The following is an 18,761-nucleotide window of genomic DNA, read 5'->3' on the forward strand; positions in this document are numbered from 1 at the left end:
TTAGAGAATGCATCTGCTATGCACTTAATACTCATAGATGTAATTTCCAATCCTTTACCCTCTATATTTAATGACAGGAATTGTGTGACAGAATTCTTCCTATCACTGATCTACCCATGCAACTGTTATTAAGATGTTTTAAGAGTGGCTTACCCGCAATGCCCAGTGCCAGTCACCAGCAACCTGCTTCACACTTGACCCAGTGATGTATCCCAAGCCACTGCAAGAAATACAAAGATGAGAGTCAGTCAGAGCTTCAACAAGGCACCACGATAACAACTGTTCTTAAACCAAGATAAAGAGGCACACTCAGTTGTGTGTCCCTGGCTCTCTTCTCCTGCAGAAGAAACACAGGAGGGATGAAGCAGATGGTAGCTGCATAACTTTTCCCGGCACCGTTGATCTAAAAATGCTCAAAACTGATGGAAATTTGGTCCTGATCTCAAGTTTTTGCTGACCTTTCAATCGGCAGTGAATAGAAACAAAGCCTCAAAAAGAATTTATTTCCTAATTTAATTCCTACATCAGGCCTTTCTGTGCACTAATATGAATAGTTGGCAATTTTATGCTTCAGCTCTCAGTTTAGAAGTGCCCTTCAAGGACACACCATATTCCATCATTTAATTTTTTTCTTGCCATTTAATAGCACTTGGTACTAATTATTCATGAAAAGACCACTTTCCATAAGCTTGTAAGAAAAACCAATCAGAAAATGGAAGACAGTCTGACGGGAGAACATCAGACCTGAAGTTTGGAAATCCAAGATAAAGGAGCACCAGGACCTTCACCCACATGCTAAGAATCACACTGTGGTAACAAAAGGTGGCTCACAAGAGAGTAGATCCAGGTGAACATAGCTATGCATTTCTCATAGTGAACTGAACAAATATAAATGTCCTTTGTTCAAAATTCAGCCATCACATGCCCTTGTTGAACAGTTTGCTCAGTTTTGAAGCTTTCCATCTATAACTACCCCAAAAGCTGGTCTTGTTACACAGAGCAGCCCCACAATGAAACCATGGATCCACTCCTCTGCTGGATATTGAGTTAATTCAGTTCCAGAACCAGGCTCAACAGGATGAATATTTATCATTTCTTGCTAGCTATAGTTCACTGAATTCTAAACAACTGTCATCCTTGGCCCTCTTCGGAAGATATTCCATTCACCAGTGAAGGACTTGGCTATCTCTTTGTCCTCGAGAGCCAAGGGCTGTTTGTGACTTTTATCTCAGGGATGTGTGCTCTAGCTTGTAAAATTCACCACCCTAAACCAGAAGGTTTCTGCTGAGTTGTGGGGGATGAAACTGCTGCCCATGTTTTCCCTGCTGTAAATGAACCCATGATGCCATTTCTGCACAGGTTGTTGTTCAGCTCTGGAATCAGTATGGAAACTATGGGAACCCACCCTGCCTACAACTTCATGATAGAGGCTCAGCTATTATTTAAATAATAACATGAAGAATAACAACAACAACAGATGCCCTCCTGTCCCAGCAATCAGATATTGCACTGGGCTGATAAGGGAACTCAACTGAAAGAAAGTGCCTGAGGAAACAACTACTCCAAATCTGAGTGTCTCTTGCTTTCGTCAAACATCTATGGGCTTGGTTTTCTTCCACTGCTCTGCTTTAAGACTGAGTGTCTTAAGAATTATCATTATGGCTTCTTCAGCCTTACTGCCTACAGTAGGATTCACTATTTCTCCTAATTGCTGTTTCAGTGGCAATAGCACTAAACTGGACTGACCACTGCTACTGCTACTGCAACTACCAAGACACCTAAGACTAGCTTAGCTGCATTTTCCAAACTTAATCAGATTGGCCAAATTCAAGGTTGGAAAGAATCTGAGCTTGATTTAAATTAATTTTTCAAGTCAAAATGTCAAATTGTGAATGCTGTATAGCACACTCCTCTTGAAACCTCTGATATTTAGACTGGCACATAGAAGCAGGTACCCGTTTGCTCCCTTTTGAAAACTCAGCTCAGTATCTTAAGGGATCTGGATTTGACGATAACCTGAAAGAAATTGCCTGAAGAGGGTCTAGACCTCACATGAACTGAAGCAATGATTCACTGAACCAGTATAACATTATTCAAAATGATCATTTAATAATGCTAAAAAAAAGTCAGCTAAAATATTTTGATTCCATTTTCAGCTCACTGCTATAAGAAAAAAATATCCTTCCCACTAATTCCCCAAAGTCACACGTGAAACAGTAACAGGGCTAGGAAAAGAATTCAGTTCCTGAAACTAGTTAGTCACCGCTCACAATATTTTCCTGTCTAAACCATTCCAACCAAAGACAGAACTATCATCCTCAGCAACTCAAGATCTGTGCCAACTTACTTACCTGCCAAGAGGAATTGCAAAGTAGAAAACAGACAGCATAAGGGTCCGTGTGTTTTTGGTGAACAGGTCTCCTATGATGGTGGGTGCAATAGTGGAGTAACTTGCTTCACCAATGCCAACCAAGCCTCGGGACAGCACAAGAAGCCAGAAATACTGAGAAAAGAAATAAAACACATTAGTGGGTGCCCCCTTGGCTGTTCTGATTCAGGATGGACAACAGCAAACTCTGTGCAAACAAGGAAATCTAAACCCTTGTGACTGCAAAGTGATCCCCTTGCATGCATTTCTCTTTTAAAACCTCAGACGTTTGTCTCGTGCTGGGAGGAAAGGGATTATATTTTATGTGAGGATTTATAGGCATGAAAGAAAAGTAATAATACTACATGTTTAATCAGTGACTCTCAAGGAGACATTTTAATGCAGGCAGAAGTCCCTCAGTTTGTTCTCAGGATGGAGCTCGCTTGTTAAGCCCAAGCAATGCTTCACTGACAGAGGGAGGTTTAGAGAGTCAGGCGAGTGCAACAGATCCTGCTCTGGGATCCAGGAAAAGCACAGTCCCAGCCTCCCCAGCACACCAAAGGGCAGGTTAATACTGGTGAAACCCTAAAGGCTCTCCAAAGCTGTGAGAGGTGAACCTGAAATCCCCCAAACTCTACATTTTTTCCTTCATTAGAAGCTACTCCACTTCCCTTGAACATGTCCCTGGGCCCTCTCATAGCAGAATAAGGCAAAGGCATAGGCTACAAAAGGCATTAAGCTCCCCAAAGCCTCTTTAAATAAAAGGCAGTCCAACAGAATACAGAGATGGACTTTGCATTCAGCACAGGACAGCCTAAAACGGACAAAAAGGAGTTGTTCATCTAACAGAATTTTCTTCATCTTCTCCCATTTCCCTCTTTCAGCCAACACTTTGTAAACTGCAAGGACCTGCTTTTCAAGCCAGCCTTTTTCACTACACTTGCAGTTTGCTGGCTGCTGCTGCTGTGTGAAGGTATAAGGCACAATACTTTGATGCCTAAATACCTGATACGTGAGCACAATCAAGTTCTCGGACTCTCTCAGCTTAAGCTACGACCTTCTTCAGATGGGAAGAAGTTGAGTTAAAGGGAAGTGCCTGACTCTCTGCCCTACAGCAAAACTAAGCCAGAGTACAGAGCTCCCATCCACAAACATGGAAAAAGCCATGCAGCCATCAAGCCACGTGCCTCGGTCATAAACACATCCATCAGCAGACAAAAATCTCCCCCTGACGCATTTGCTTTGTTTTCCTCACTGTAATCCCTTGGTTGAAAGGAATTTCTTGAGGATTCCTGTAGCCACACTAAACAAATACTTTTGCACACTCTTCACTTCCTCTTATTTGGATGTAAATTCTGCCCCGATACCTATTTTCTGAGGGTGTACAAGTTCCTGGTTTGCTGGCAGGGCGTTTGCAGTGCTGCTATCATTCGTCTATCTCCCATAAGCTGCACATACGTAACAGAGACCTGTGGGTGTATGCAGAAAGGCCAATACCGTGACTCAAACCATTTAATTTATGCCAATTGCCCAATGCTAAACCACTCCACTGCAGAAACATGCTGACAATGTTTGCTGCACAGGTAACCAATGCATTTGGAACGAGGAACAGTATTTCTAACGTGCTGAACGACTGAAGTCATGCAGAATTGGAAAACAGGGGAACTGGAGGCTGATTTTGGTTCCTTAAGAGGTTCAGATCTGGATCTTGTCACCACCACAGGGAGGGTGACAGGCAAAACAGTCATCTGCCAGAGCTGGAATGAGTATGCAGACAGTGCTAGTTACACCTGTAGAATGACAAGTTTGCAAGTGCACTGGATCTTCCTCAAATTTGAAATACCTACATAAAAATGACACGAGGTTGTGCTCACCAGCCAGCATCAACAGCCCCAGTGAATGCACTGGACAGAAATTTCCTCCAAATAATGCCGTTATAAGGTTCCTCTTACAATCCTTGCGTAAAGCGGGAAAACTGAAGTTTTCCTGTTGTGATAAAGAGTGACTTGGTTTCATCAATACCACTGAATCAGAGTCCCAGTACAATGAAACCATCTGCAACAACTAACATGTGCATTCTTCCCCAGTTCCTCCCTGAATCCTCCTCTCTGGTTTGTTCCATCCTCGTACACTCCAAATATCTAATATTTAAACTATGCTCTCTAAAGCAGCAGTATCCATAGTTAAGTCATAAGATTCTGGGTTCTGCTGGCAATAAAAGCAGTCTTACAAAAGCATAATCTACATAAAAACATGAATGGTATTGCCCTTGTGAAATAATATGTTAAAGACTATGGACAATGCAGTATTTAAGAGTAACAACTAGGCAAAACATACTCAAATCCAAAAGAATATTAAGGAATTACTTATAGTTGCTTCTATGTTGTGCTTAGGTTTTGAGTTCTCTATCTACAATCACAGAGCTAATGCTTCTTCTCCTGCTGAAAGATCTCTTCTGGATCTCTGGCTAGCCTGCATCCTTTTGGAACCTACACAATAAAATCATGCAGTCCTTTGTTACAGTAAGGTAGGAGCCAAAATCTTTCATCTCAAATCAGTTAGTCAAAACTTCTTGTCATCATAGGGACAGATGGGTAACTCCTCGAGGCACAAAGTGCTCCTTTCCAAGAGAGGCCCAATCTTTTCATCTTCCAAATGGGAATAAAAAAATCACAAACACCAAAACAACTCCAAAATTCTCTTGCTACTACTCATTTGGAGGACAGATATGCCTTAAACCACTTACTTAGAAACTGGTCCCCAAACCATTTTGTGTGCAATATAGACAACAACAGAGCCTACAAGAAATCCGGATAGGGACTTTCTAAAAAGGCATCTTGTGACAGGCCAAGGGGCATGGCTTCAAGCTGCCAGAGGGGAGACTGAGATGAGCTCTTAGGCAGAAGCTCTTCCCTGTGAGGGTGCTGAGGCGCTGGCACAGGGTGCCCAGAGAAGCTGTGGCTGTCCCATCCCTGGCAGTGTTCAAGGCCAGGCTGGACACAGGGGCTTGGAGCAACCTGCTCTAGTGGAAGGTGTCCCTGCCCGAGGCAGGGGGTTGGAACCGGGTGATCTTTAAGGTCCTTTCCAATTCAAACGAGTTTGGGATTCTATGAAAGTCAGAAATTACCCACACAGAGGAAGCATCGTTCTCCCCTATGGCTGTAGCAGGACACTTCTACCATTTCCTCTGCAGTAGGCTTTCCCCCAAATGCTATTTCCTCTCTGCCCCACCAGAAGTTCTCAGCAGTTCAGTGAGACAAAAAGGGCTGACACCAGCCAAATTCTTCTCTACGTTATCTGTGCTTAAAGGCAGTGCAGGCAGCTAAGACGTAACTGAATTTCACTGTTCCCCAAACTGAAATTGGTATATATTAAAGCAGCTTACTCCTTTCTACTGTACTTTGAACTCTTCTGTAATTTGTTCATCTGTGCAAATAGATCTCACTCTGGCAGGATCATTGCAAATATCCAAGTCAGCTTTCAGCACCTGAGCTTATTCCTTTTCCACAGGTTAAGCCCAGCAACCCCAATATTCTGTGTCCTTTTCTCTGGGCCAGTGCTTGCAACTAAGGTTCTTTCCAACAAATAAACAATTCCTGGGAATTTTCCTTCAAGAAATGCCATCACCAGAAACTAGTGTACAGAGACAGCACTCCTATGTACGTGAGGTAGCAAAGTGCAATGGACCTGCCCTCTTCTTCCCCTCTCCTAACCATATGGAAGGAAAAATATGCTCTAGCTCTAAAGCTGAAGAATTTACTACTTTGTGATTTGAAGCATAACAACCCAAACGAGAAAGAAATTCAATCCCCCACAATAGCTAGGAGTTTGGGAAGGGATACAAACCCTTACACCTCAGATAATGTGTTGCTTGCTAATAGAAATACGCTACCTATTAACTTCTAAAATCCTTTAAGTATCAGCAAAGCATAGGTGACAACAGTGATAGACCATAGGGTCAGATGGACCTGGTCTCACTGCTGTTGCCAATGCCACTACCCACTAGAAGCTGGGACACAATCCTGACAGAATTTTCATCTGAAAAAAAGCCATTCCTGATTTAAATATTTCTGCTATGCCAAAAAATAGTGCATGTATTGTCCCTGCAAAGTATAACATGGTTTGTATTCACATTTTCATACTGACTTTACTCTCAGTCTCATGCACACATAGATGTTTGATGGCCTAGGACACATGACTAGCTTTAATCATGTTTGGACAAACCTCCTAATTACACATTTATCCTAGCTGTATAGCCCATTGAGTAATTCATGGTTTAATGGGTCTAATTACAGCTTTAACTTCTTTTTCTTTTTTTAATTAGTTAACAAAAGGAATTAAGCCACAGTTCCTTAGAAGATTAGCTGCTAGTGATAAACCTATAATCTGGCAAATATGTGTTCAACTCTGAACCACCAGATTTACTGTCTAAAGACTCATATGATCCTTAAGCTTTGGTTATTATGTATTTGAATTTGAATGTGGAGTAGCTTGTAAGGGTCTCATAAAAGAAGCTGAATCCATTCTTCTTCCACATGAGGAACACATGGAGTGATGAGATCACACAGAGTCAACCTAGTGCAAATCACTAGTGTGTGTGCTGGGTGTGCACAGCACCAGTGCTAGCCATGTTTTGAACTGGTGTTGCTGGTCTAAAAGAAGGATCTTTCCCACTGCTACAGGAACTGCACCTGCACCCATTCCTATATGAGGATACTTACTTAACCTCCTACAGATTCTGCACTTAGCTTCTGTAAAAGAGGACTCAGGACCATGGAATTCCATTTCTGCACTGCTGAAGTTTGCCTTCTTTTATTTTATAAACACTATGCAACAAGGATATAAACAAAGATGTAGAATCAGGGCTCGCGTCCTTGTGAAGATGATGCACAGAAAGCCATTCTTGCCACTGGACAGCTAAGATTGCCACACAAAGCCCAAAGTACATATGTGCGGCATGACAATAAAGGAGAAAGCACTGGAACTGATTTAATTTCCCTGTGTTTCTAGAGCAAACTTAGTTAAACTGTACTGCAGTTATACTCTTGTATTTCTACAGCTGCAGAGTCTTGCACTGACACTGTTCAGAGCTCCACAGCAGTCACAAGTGATCAGTTAGGTAGCGGAAGACAGATAAAGCTGATATACCATGGGAGTCAGCTCAGCAAAGTCAAACCCACAGGGCTCAAAGGAGCGTTTAAGGGCTGCACAACAGTGGTCCCTTTTGACAGCTACACTCACATGCAAGCATTTCCCTTTCCTGAGCAGAGCCTGTATCTTCTGGCCAGGCAAACACCACACTCCATTAAGTTTTCCCAACCATAGCAGTACTTTGCAGGGATCTAAGTGGTTAAAGAGGACACACCACACCCTTCACTGCAGGTACCAAAAGGTGCACCATTAACCATGATGCAAACCGAACTGGGAACATGCTTCTGAGTATCGGTTATTGTGACTAAGAGCATTGGCTCCTCACAGCTCAAACTCCATCTCATTAGCAGAGTCACTAGAGGAGCTGAGCAATGGAATGATATTACAAATGCATGTGACATATTCGTTTAATCACCCAACACTCCAGTTCTCTTAGCTCTCCCAGTAATGAAGGGGTCACCTTTAAGAAGCTGGAAGTTTCCAGGCTAAACAGGGACGCTGACATATCATGAAAGACAAGATGACTTTAAATTACGTGTCTGTATGGATAGCAAAGGCTACAGCAGAACAGATAAGCCTAAATACATCATCCACCTCTGTGCATCCCTAAAGCTTTACAGATTTTGAATACATAAGCAAGGTACCTGGCCGTCCATTGGCGGTTACAAGTCCTGGGTCCACACGCTTGATAGGAATGCTGTGTCAAACCCAGATCTGGACCACAACCTACCTTTCAAAACATGAATGGTTCTAACTTTCCACTAATAAAAGGAGAATAAATATTGTAAAAGGCTAGAGGGGTACTGGTGAATTGTTCTGTGCCAGTCCTGAAGAACATGTCTTCCTGTCAAGTCCAGCCCAGGTTTTTAAGTAATTGAATATTCATGCCAAATTTTGGCCATTTGGTGTATTACTGTCTGGGAGATCTTTGCGCAGGAACAAAGGAAGATGAGTATCTACCTTCATCTACAAGTAATCTTACCTAATCCCCCACGGTGATTGCCAGCACAGAGATCAAAATACAACATGGGGGCAGAACTGTTTGCTTTGATGTTTGGCAGTCAGTGCTTTTCTCCCCATTAATAGAGTGAGTGAGTATTGTTTTCAGGATTTCCTTCAGCCAAAAGGAGTTGATTCTGTTTAATCTCTGGGTGGCACACATAATGACCAGCCAGGGCTCATGCTTGCGTGGAGTCTGGTTGGTGACAGGTTGATGAGCTGTCAGCTCTGCTGCAGTGCTGTGAGCTATGAGTATTTTATCTGTTTTCTGTAGATATAAATGCACTTACAAGTTCATGCTACAGTTACCTGCCTGATAAATACAACTATAAACTTCTCACCTCCAACAAGATGTTCTTCCCTTATCAGACGTGAGTCATGCTACAGGGGAAGCTGGGGGAGATTCACTGCAGTTACTGGTGCCCACTGCAGAGGAGTGATTGTGTTTAGACTCCTCTTTTCTCCCCTCCTTGTGTGTGTCATCACTTACCCATAACCACTTTTCAATTCCCACCTCTTGACAACCACAGCTGCCTTTTAAGTCCCTACTGCAGACAACCTTTCCTGTAACTTCTATCACCGCTGGATTCTATTTAAATTCTACAGGTCCCTCCCTGCAAACTGAACTCTTGAGGCTAAGTCCATCTTTCATCTCCACTTTCAAACTCTTCCAAGCTCTTCTCCTTTGCATGCAAGTCACAGAATCAGAAAATAGTTGAGCCTGGAAGGGACTTCTAGAGATAGTTTAGTCCATGTCCCCTGTTAAAAGTGGGATCAACAACAACGAGTTGCTCAGGACCATTTGCAGATGAGTTTTGAGTATCTCCAAGGATGGAAAACTCACAGCCTTGCTGGACAACCTGTTCCAGTGTTTGACCATCCTCATAGTAAAGATGTTTCCTCTTATGTTTCAATGGAATTTCCTTTACTGTAGTTTGTGCCCATTGCCTCATCTTCTCACTAGGTACCATTGAGAAGAGTCCAACTTTATTGCCTCCTCTCAGGCAACGTTATACATCCAAGCAGCATGCAGACTTTCTAGGGACAGAAGCACAGTTCTAGAATGAGAATGCCACTTCAGCAAATGTAAGCTATTCAAAGCCTCAGTTAAACCCAGAGGGCAGACACCATCTCACCTACTATGTCTCTGTGGCATTCACCCTGAACAGGTTTTTCTCCAGTCTTTTCCCCTTAAGCCTGCTTGGGCACGGGCTGTTATACAAGTTTAACTATTTGTGTCCAACTAATGATGCTTCTCTTACCCAAAGGTCTTCCCCTGAACTCTGTCAGGCAGGTCACTAACACTGAAGTGAAAATGCCCTGGGCCTTCCTTCTAGTATTCACACATTGACATTTGTTTTATTCACATATGCTTATTATGTGCTGGTTAGAGGTTATAAACATGTTACAGATGAGACCACTACAGCATACGAGGATTTAATAGCAAGCTATTTAGTTACTGAAACCTTAGTACACCTGATTAATCATTTGCTTAAGGGTCAATATATAAACCTTCTGGAATTAGGATGAATTTACAGTATAGCTTCTAAAGCAGGTCTGATTATTCTACAGCATCCATTTACACTATGTCAAGCACTTCAAAACTTCAGCTCATTTGGATGCATTAAGTATCCCACCAATTCTCAGGTCTGAGCACCTCATCTTTGAACAACTCCCTTTTGGGAAAATTTAGTTGGCATTCAGAGCCCTGCAAGGGGAAGAGAGACTGCAGCAAGTAGAAAGAGAACAAAATACATATTTAAAACTAGGCATGAGCAAGGGAGATGAAGCAAAGTCCACTCACCTTCCCTTTGATTGGATTCTAGTATTTGTAATGGCTTTAGATCTCCCAGGTGAGCTGTTCATGCACATTTAACTGAATGTGGAAAGTCTGATTTGGAAATGTACTTCAGATGCTGGCTGATTAAAACATCCCTGTTTTATGAGATTTGTATTATTATTTAGTACATAAAAATAATAAAGTCTCCAAGATATTCCTGCTTCACTCATCACACCCTTCAACCAGAAACTAAAGTGTTTAGCAACTGGATACCTACAGATAGGCTCTTAAGTGAAGCACTCTGGAGAGGAAATCAAAACCAGAACCACCTTGGAAGTGGCCAAGTCTCCCGAGGCACTTGCCAGGAGGAGCAGGGAGCTGCTGTTTGTTTGCAAGTACGAAAACCAGGGCCAAGATTTTCTTAGCTACTTGCAAATTTGAATGTGAAATACCCTTTCGACATTCAAATTGCAGCATCTGAAATTCAAGTTCCCATCAGTGCTCTCCCTGCAAGCCTGTGGCAGTCCTGAGAGACTCTTCTATTGCTTTTCAGTTGGGTTTGGGTAGCACAAATCAAAGGGGGAAAAGAGCAAGCCCAAATGCCATTCTCCATCCAATTAGGTAATGTAGTGACAAGACACTGGGTGATGAAGCAGCACCACCAGGTCGTGATAACAGCCTCAGTTAAGACAAAGCAGCATTTTCAGCTTACTCATCAAAGGGTTTTCATCTGAGGGACCTGCCTGTGGTAGAAATATTACATGACACTCAAATGGTGGGATTTATGTTCTCCTCAATTTGCCCTCTTGGGCACTAATATCACACTAATGACAGGGGTCTGGAATGTCATTGGAAGGAACGTGCCGGATGAGTTTTCGTATTCACCAGAACACAATGTGAAGTGTTACGTGCACGGAGACTTACGAGACAGACCTTAAAGAAAAACGCTGATGCTTTCAAATACATCACAGGGATCATAAACAGCCCCATGTTACCAGTGCCTGCTAGAACATTGAGTTAAAGCACTTCTTTTCATCCTTGTGGCTCTGGGTTAAGACAGAGGAGCCGGTAGCATCTCGCATGGCTGCAATAGTGGTCATTTATCCGTGTTACAAAACCACTACAGGCAGCTCGGCCAGAATGTATCTTCCTAAAATGTTCCCCTGAGAACCTTAATAGTTCTGGGTTGGAAACAAACTGTTTGCTTTTTGTTTCAGATCTGTCAGGTGGGACACACTTATCAGCACTTGTAACAAATATCTCTGGCATCAGGTGCTAGCACCATTCTCTTCCTGAGACGTGCAAAGGCTACCATAACATCATCACAAAAATAGGGACTGGGACAGCTACAAAATGTTTTTGCAACTGTGAAAACAATGCAAAGCTCTTGACACACACACAAGTTTTGAATTGGTTACAGCTGGAATGTGGCCTGGTGTACATAAAACTAAAGGATGCTCGCAGACAGGAACAGGGTGCTGTGTACCAGCCACAGATGAGTCATAAGTGAAGACTGAATCCAAGCATCCCAGCTATAAATAGACACCAGGTTTTCCAGAACAGATAGTTACAGGCATTGGTACATAACACTAAGAACATCTTCACCTTCAGTGATGGCTTATAGAGATGCGTGAGGTCTGGCCATAGGAACCCAATGGTTTGGTTCACAGACTGTTTGGTTTGGATCGATTCTTACACTGAAATTTTATCAAATCCAACAGACATTTCTGGTTCTTGGAGAGCACAACTCCATGTTCCCATCTCTTAACTGCAGAAACTATGACTCTCAGCACCCTTTGAAAAAGGCATTAGCCAACCGAGACGTCCGGGTGCGAATGTTTTACCCTAGCTATATGCAGCTTCGAGGGCAGAACAAGTTCTGAGAGTCCGTGAAGGACATATTTTAATGGAATGCCTCACGGTTTAAATATGAAATTACCACAAAGTTACAGTCCCAGAAATTTTCGCTATGCTGTTGGTTCCACCGATCCTCCCATATTGACTTTGCATGTGCTAGAAGTTTGAATACACCAGCAGGTCAGCCTTTTTTGGGCAGCGTTGCTGAAAAACCATCCAAATGACCCCAAACTCTGAATGCTTTTTCTTCCTGCATTCTGTTTTCACACTACCCTGACTTGCTGACTCTATCAAGATGCAGGAGCACCCACGTACTGTGAGAAAGGCTGACCTTGCAGTATGTTTGACCTACATCTGAGAGATGTCTCCTTTTTAACACCAGATTTCCAGAGAGAAACACCTACTGATTCCTTCTTCCTAGCAGCTTCTTATTCCTGATCATCTCTGAGCAGTTATTATACTGCTGGCTGAAGCATTACTAATTGGCAAGGTTTTGTCATGCTGTAGCTTCATTTCATTGTCTAAATCCAGCCTATTTGACAAAATGACAATCCTATTGAACTATATTAAATGCATTTGCATGTTTTGTCACTATCTTCTCATGTGTCTTTGTCAATCATGTTTTCAGACATGATGATCAGCACCATTCCCAGGGACTTTCAGCTCAAAGTCTATTACAGGGGGTTGAGATTAGTACCCTAATTTAGTGCTATCTGAATTGCAAATGCAGTGTAGCATGTGAACTTTATGCATTTAAAAGAAATGTCAACACTTCAAAAGACTAATGTAGCACCTGATACTGAACGACATTCCCCATCTTCACACTATTTGTGCATTACTCAGAACACGGTGGTCCTTGTTTCAGCCTTTATTCATGATTCAGGAGGCCACAGATTGTGTGTGCTGCTGAAGAAGCACTTACACTCCTATAGTATAACTGATGCTTTTGTCTCAGCAGGTAACCAAGAGCTCAACCAAAGAAAGGCTCAGATCCACACTTCTGCATCTGAACACAGGCCAGAGGCTGAGTAACACTTTCTCCTGCATCCCGTTTTTCAGGACAACCTTAAAGAACCACCAAGGCCCTCCTAATACAAAGCTTCGATTTGTTTCCAGGCCTCCTAATGAGCCTAAATCTGGGTTGAATTAATTGTTTTCTTTGTCTGTGAGGTGCCATTAACCAAACTCTCCTGAAGCATCGTGCTTCTTCCCAAGTCACAAGCCTCAAGAGCACAAGCCATAAGCTGCCTCATTTACATCCATGCTAAGCCCACATCAGCTTACACCCATAAACAATAATGTTTCTCCAGACCCATATTTGAACATCCCAGAGCAGCAAGGAGGACATGTTTTATACCACCAACTTGGCATCCTCTTGATACCCTCAACACACAACTACCTGGGAAACTTATTTCTGAAGGAACAGGACCCTATGGTGCCATACAGACCCTGCAGTAGTGACTCGCTTTGCCTTTTGACCTCCTCTGACCAAGCCAGACTTCCCCACTACTGAAGCACAGCAGGCAACCACAGAGTTGCATTGGGAATGGCTTGTGTTCCTCAGGTCACAACAACCACTGCAAAGATCATATTGAGATGATAGGAAGTTTTATAATTCCTTATTCTATGTTTTAACATTTGCTTGGAAACTTACCTGCAGCATTACTTGTTTTTTCAGCCCCTTTTTTGTTTCCCCCCAGCTGATTCAAACCCAGTCCATGTAAGAAGTATTTTCCCTTTCTGAATGAGGCTGAGCTTAAGCTATTGTAATAATTATTTATAAAGCATAATTCTAAAGCACTGTAGAGACTTCCAGTAAGACAGGGCTGAAGCAGTAAGAAATCCTCTTTGTGTTCCATCAGCATGCTCTGGGGTTAGGCCTTTGCTGCAGCATGACAAGCAGAATACACATTTTAAGAGACAACACAAGAAGAAGGACTGCTTCTAAGACACACACAGCCTGGCAATAAAATAGATGCTCCTTCTTCCCTCTGCCTGCTCAGCAAATAACCAACCCAGGTGAGATTTCCTGCTCAGGCACAATAAAAGCAGGACAGGTGGGATGAGAGCTAGAGGCTGGCATTGCTTCCAACCCATCCATTAACTGACAGAGCAGCTGAACTTTCCTACTCTGCAACCTAGAGACTATAAATTCAGGTTTCTGCATAAAAATGGGACAAAGCTGTGAAGGTCCTTGGCCTGTAAAGACCTTTCATGCCAGCACCATGGTCCCCAGCTGCTATCTTGAGGCATTTTCATGATCTGAAGAAACAGCATCAAAGGTAAGCATATTGATTTAAAAAGATGTAGAGTCTGCCTCAGTTCCCACAAAGACACACAAAAGGTTCCCATAGACTTCCAAAGGAGGAGCTGAATCAGAACCACAATCACAGATCCTATGATAATGATTTTAACATCCTACAGTAACCCAGATAACAACAGGTCACTCAAAAAGGGGCAGGCAATTATAGGAAGCCCCCACTGAGACCCACTGCAAATCGGCATTAAGCCTCAAGCCTATTTCTTGATCCTTTCCCAGCACAAACCTCTGTCCACCTGCTCTAGAAAACGCCTGAGCTCTGAGGAGCAGCCCTGACATTTCAGTGCAAATTGCTGCCTTCATTTTAATGAACCAGCAAGAGAAGCCTCTGCAGCAGCACGCGTCAGCTCAGGTGAGTCGTGACACTCGGCAATAGAAACATCTCTTCTTCTCTCGGCATCCACAGTGCTTGATTCAGATATTTAATGATTTCAGACCCATTAATGACTCAAGAGTAGATAGCAGAAGGCAGGGGGCACACTTAATAAACATAACAGTACATGACTGGGGTGATTGGAGAAGTATAACAGGACGCGATGCCAGATTGACCTGACCTAGGGAAGGTGTTATCTTGATTGCTCTCCGGTCCTGGAGGGGACAGCAGAACTGCCCCTGCTCCAGACCCACTGCAGACAGGCAATGCAATGTATGGTGCAGATATTCCTTAGGACAATTTCTTGAAGTTCATTTTTCTCATCACATGAATAAGCTTTCTGAGTAAGCTCTGGAACTACACTGCCCCTCACCTGGCAGCCATCACCAGCCCTATTTCCAATAACTCTTCCCAGATGCTTTACAGATACAGAGATGAGGATACTGGAGGGGAGAAAACAGCACTCAGAGCAGAATGTACACCACTTCCATTTCTGCTAACACCTACGAACAGCCTCCTCCTCTCACCGATTGGGTTTTTGGGGGCTGCTGCTCTGAGAACACCCTAACCTGTTTTTCATTTATAGTTTCCCTTGGAAGAGGGACAAGTAGAAAGGGACAAAGAATATAAAGCAGCTCAGAGACAAATACACGAGAGCAATTCTGCACTCAATTTTAGCAAGCTGCAACTTGCTGCACCTATATATGTCTTGCTGCATCTATATCAGTCTTTTCCCATCTCTTCTGTCCTAGGTCAGCAAAATCTGAGGGAAGGAGGACCCCAGATTCAAGAGTTCAAATCATTACATTTGTCTGTGCAAGAGATGCTGCTCATAAGAGCAGTTACCCACACAGTATTTGGTATCAACTGTGCTGAAGACCTTACCAGACTTGACAAATGCCCAGCTCAGCCATTGCTTCATTACTGAAGGAATAAGCAATAGCATATTTCTTCCCTACAATATACCTCACATTATCTATAGTACGAAAAGAAGCACAGTATGAAACAGAGATGAGAGCCCTTAACCTTTCCCTCTCTCTTCTGGGACCTCGGAGCCAACTAAATCCAGCATGGCATGCATCTCCACCTGGCACCCACTGATTCCTCACAGCAGCTCTCCTGTGGTGAGGAGGGAGCCCAGATAGCTGGGGAGAAGACAACATGTATAGATTGCCGTGTCTTGTCTTGGCAGAGCAGAGGCAAAGCACGAGTAGCTCCAGCTCCCAGGCAGTGCAGCAGGGCACTGTACCAGCATTACATTCACAGCCATCACAGCAGCACTTAGTCACTGGAGTGTTGACACCCCTGGCAGACAGAACAGCGACACTGCGGTAGTGTACTACCCACCCTAATCTCTTCCTCTGTGTTAAGAGAGGACACAGTGGACTCTATTTTTCCTGAGCATCTAACAAAAGGGCAAGCATGCAGCAATCCAAATGTCAACAGCATATGCTCAGCTGTGGGGCTTGAGTACCACATTAAAGGCTGGCAAACACAGCAGGGCCAGCAACACTTGTGAACACCCCATGTCAGTTCCAACACAGACTCCTGTACCAGCCAGACAAGCTGTTGCAATCACAAGTGAGGGAAGCGATCGAGTGTGTGTGCAGCAGCCTTCACACTGGAGAATCTCTTTTGCCTTCTGTCTGAAAGAGAGGTCTGATCAAAAACTAATAGGCTGGCACAGTGGGATGTACACATTCCAGTAATTCATGGTGACTTCAAATACAACAGTACCCTTTTTACATACAAAATGATGGCTTGGGGCTTCTAGTTTTGTTTGTTTCTGGCTTTCAAACTGTGGATTTATCTTACCCAGTGGAGGCAAAGGAACAGAAGCTGTATGTTTTATAATACAACTTCTGTCAGAGTACATAAGACTAAAGGTTTTTTTTCCTTGGAGTGAATCATCCCGTACAGGGAGGTGGGGTTGGTTTATGTTTTTAAAATTAACCCAGCTAACCATTTGTTCCATGCTGCACATAATTTGTTGCTTCTCTTTCAGCACTCCTTGAAAAACAAGCTTTGGAAATAAATATATATCTGGCAAGACTGAAAGACAGGACTTTAGCAAGCACTGCAGGCTAACTGCAAGTCCACAGTGGACTATCTGCTTCCTCTTACAGAGATAAATCAAAAGGAGAGGGAAGCACAAGCAGAAATACCTATCCTGATTAACTTGCAGTGGGAGCAAAAAGGTTTTAGCATGTTAGGTAGATCAACATTCAAACAGAAATATTTACCAAGAACTGGAGGATCCAAAAGCACATTCCTGGTTTACCCTGTTAATGAGTTGCTTTTCCATTTCCAAACTTTCTCCCATCTGCAGCTCTGATGTCTCCCAGCAAACCCACATTACCACAGCCTCATCTGGATGATTATTAGTTACACTTGGTCTCCCAGCTTAGTGGAGCCTAACTACTTAGCAGAACATTTTGCTCATCTCTAAAACAGCATCTCTTCTACACAGAGCTATGCCTTATTCAAGATATTTACATGGGAAATAACAGTATTTCCCAAGACTGATAGATGTGGTACCCAAGTAGCCAGAAACAAACACTCACCACGTGGCCTGATCATTCCTGATAACCAAGCTGCTTCATGTGAAACTATTCAGAAAGAGAAATGGTGCAAGTGGGATTACAGGCTCATCCCAATGACATCCTGGAATATAAACCAGCTCAAGAGGATCAGCCCCAACCCAGGCACTCGGACACAAAGCTCATCAAAATACTACCTAGAGAAAAACCTGGCTACTTATTAAGCAGAGTTTATATTGAAGCAGAGGAAGAGACACACACATTTAGCTTTTTGTGTGGATGGAAACACACCTTGGTAAAGAAAATCCATGAAGATGGTGTGCTCAGTGCACTTCTTTGTTATATGACTCTAACTGCACAGCAGCTTACATATTTTTTTTGCTGATTTATTATGCAGCATGAACCAACAACCAGCAACTGTTGTCTCCAAATGCTTGCCCAAGGCCAAAACTGACACAAGAAAGGGCTTTGCAGATGAAAGTATCAAAATCTGTGTACCCACAGGTAGAGAACCGATTAAAAGGCATGCAAAAAGGGAGCTCATTTCTAGGAGGCGTTTTTACTTAGAAAGTACAAATTGAGATATAGACATACTTTGTTGAAGTTTCCCTAAATGGAGTTAATCTAGAGACACGTCTAAATATGGATCAACGTTAATTTTCCATTAATGAGCAAGTTTGTTAATGATTATTTGATGCAACTTTTAGTTTAGTAAGTGCTAAACAATGTTTTAGAGCAGAAATGTGCAAGTACCTGAGGCAAAGTAGAGGACTCATTTCTTATTTTTCCATAGAGAAATTGTGCATTTACCTAAGTTGTCAAATCACATTATTTGACAGAGCAAAAAGTGACCTCGCTATTATCTCAGGTTTCGTTACTTCTGATGATTTTCTTTAGTTAAACTTATGATTTCTATAACTATTACCTCCTATATACTCTGGAACTCTCCTTAAATTTTGGTTAGATTTTCTTTTCTCCTTGTGACAGCTGATTATATAGTTATTTAGTAGCTATTAGCATATGAGAGATTCATTCTTCGTTTATTTGACTGTCATTATTCCATGTTAAAAGCCCAAGATACTTGGTAATAACAAACTACAGATATTTTAATAAGCGGTTACAAACCTTAATGGAGTACTTTCTAGCAACTACATTTCTGCATGGCATATATATCTCATTCCCTGGTTTTCAGTCACTGCCTTTTTAAGCCAAAGAGCATGAAACAGCATTTAGATAGTATCTTAGTTGAACTGCTTCATTGAGCTCCAAGCCTTTTGTGCTGGTTGATAGATTTAATTTTCTTCATAGTAGCTAGTGTGGGGCTATGATCTGGATTTCTGCTGGAAGCTGTTGACAATACAAAGATGCTTTCT

General features: G+C 42.6%; 1 protein-coding gene across 5 annotated transcripts in view; it reads right to left on the minus strand.

Annotated features, from left to right (window-relative positions):
* Positions 1-18,761, minus strand: part of SPNS2 (SPNS lysolipid transporter 2, sphingosine-1-phosphate) — a 126,515-nt gene that overhangs the window by 45,396 nt on the left and 62,358 nt on the right. For all 5 annotated transcript variants that reach the window (XR_009967339.1, XM_062632385.1, XM_062632394.1 and 2 more), the window contains exons 4-5: positions 2,352-2,503; positions 154-220 (exon numbers count right to left, since the gene is read on the minus strand). Coding sequence is in view for 4 of the 5 variants with exons in the window: in XM_062632385.1 (XP_062488369.1) it covers positions 154-220; positions 2,352-2,503 (219 nt within the window). In the remaining variant the exon portion in view is untranslated. The remainder of the gene's footprint in view (positions 1-153; positions 221-2,351; positions 2,504-18,761) is intronic.

This window comes from Pezoporus occidentalis, unplaced genomic scaffold, assembly GCF_034315485.1.
Source record: "Pezoporus occidentalis ecotype Australia unplaced genomic scaffold, CSIRO_AGI_Poc_V1 ctg110, whole genome shotgun sequence".
NCBI lineage: Eukaryota > Metazoa > Chordata > Aves > Psittaciformes > Psittacidae > Pezoporus > Pezoporus occidentalis.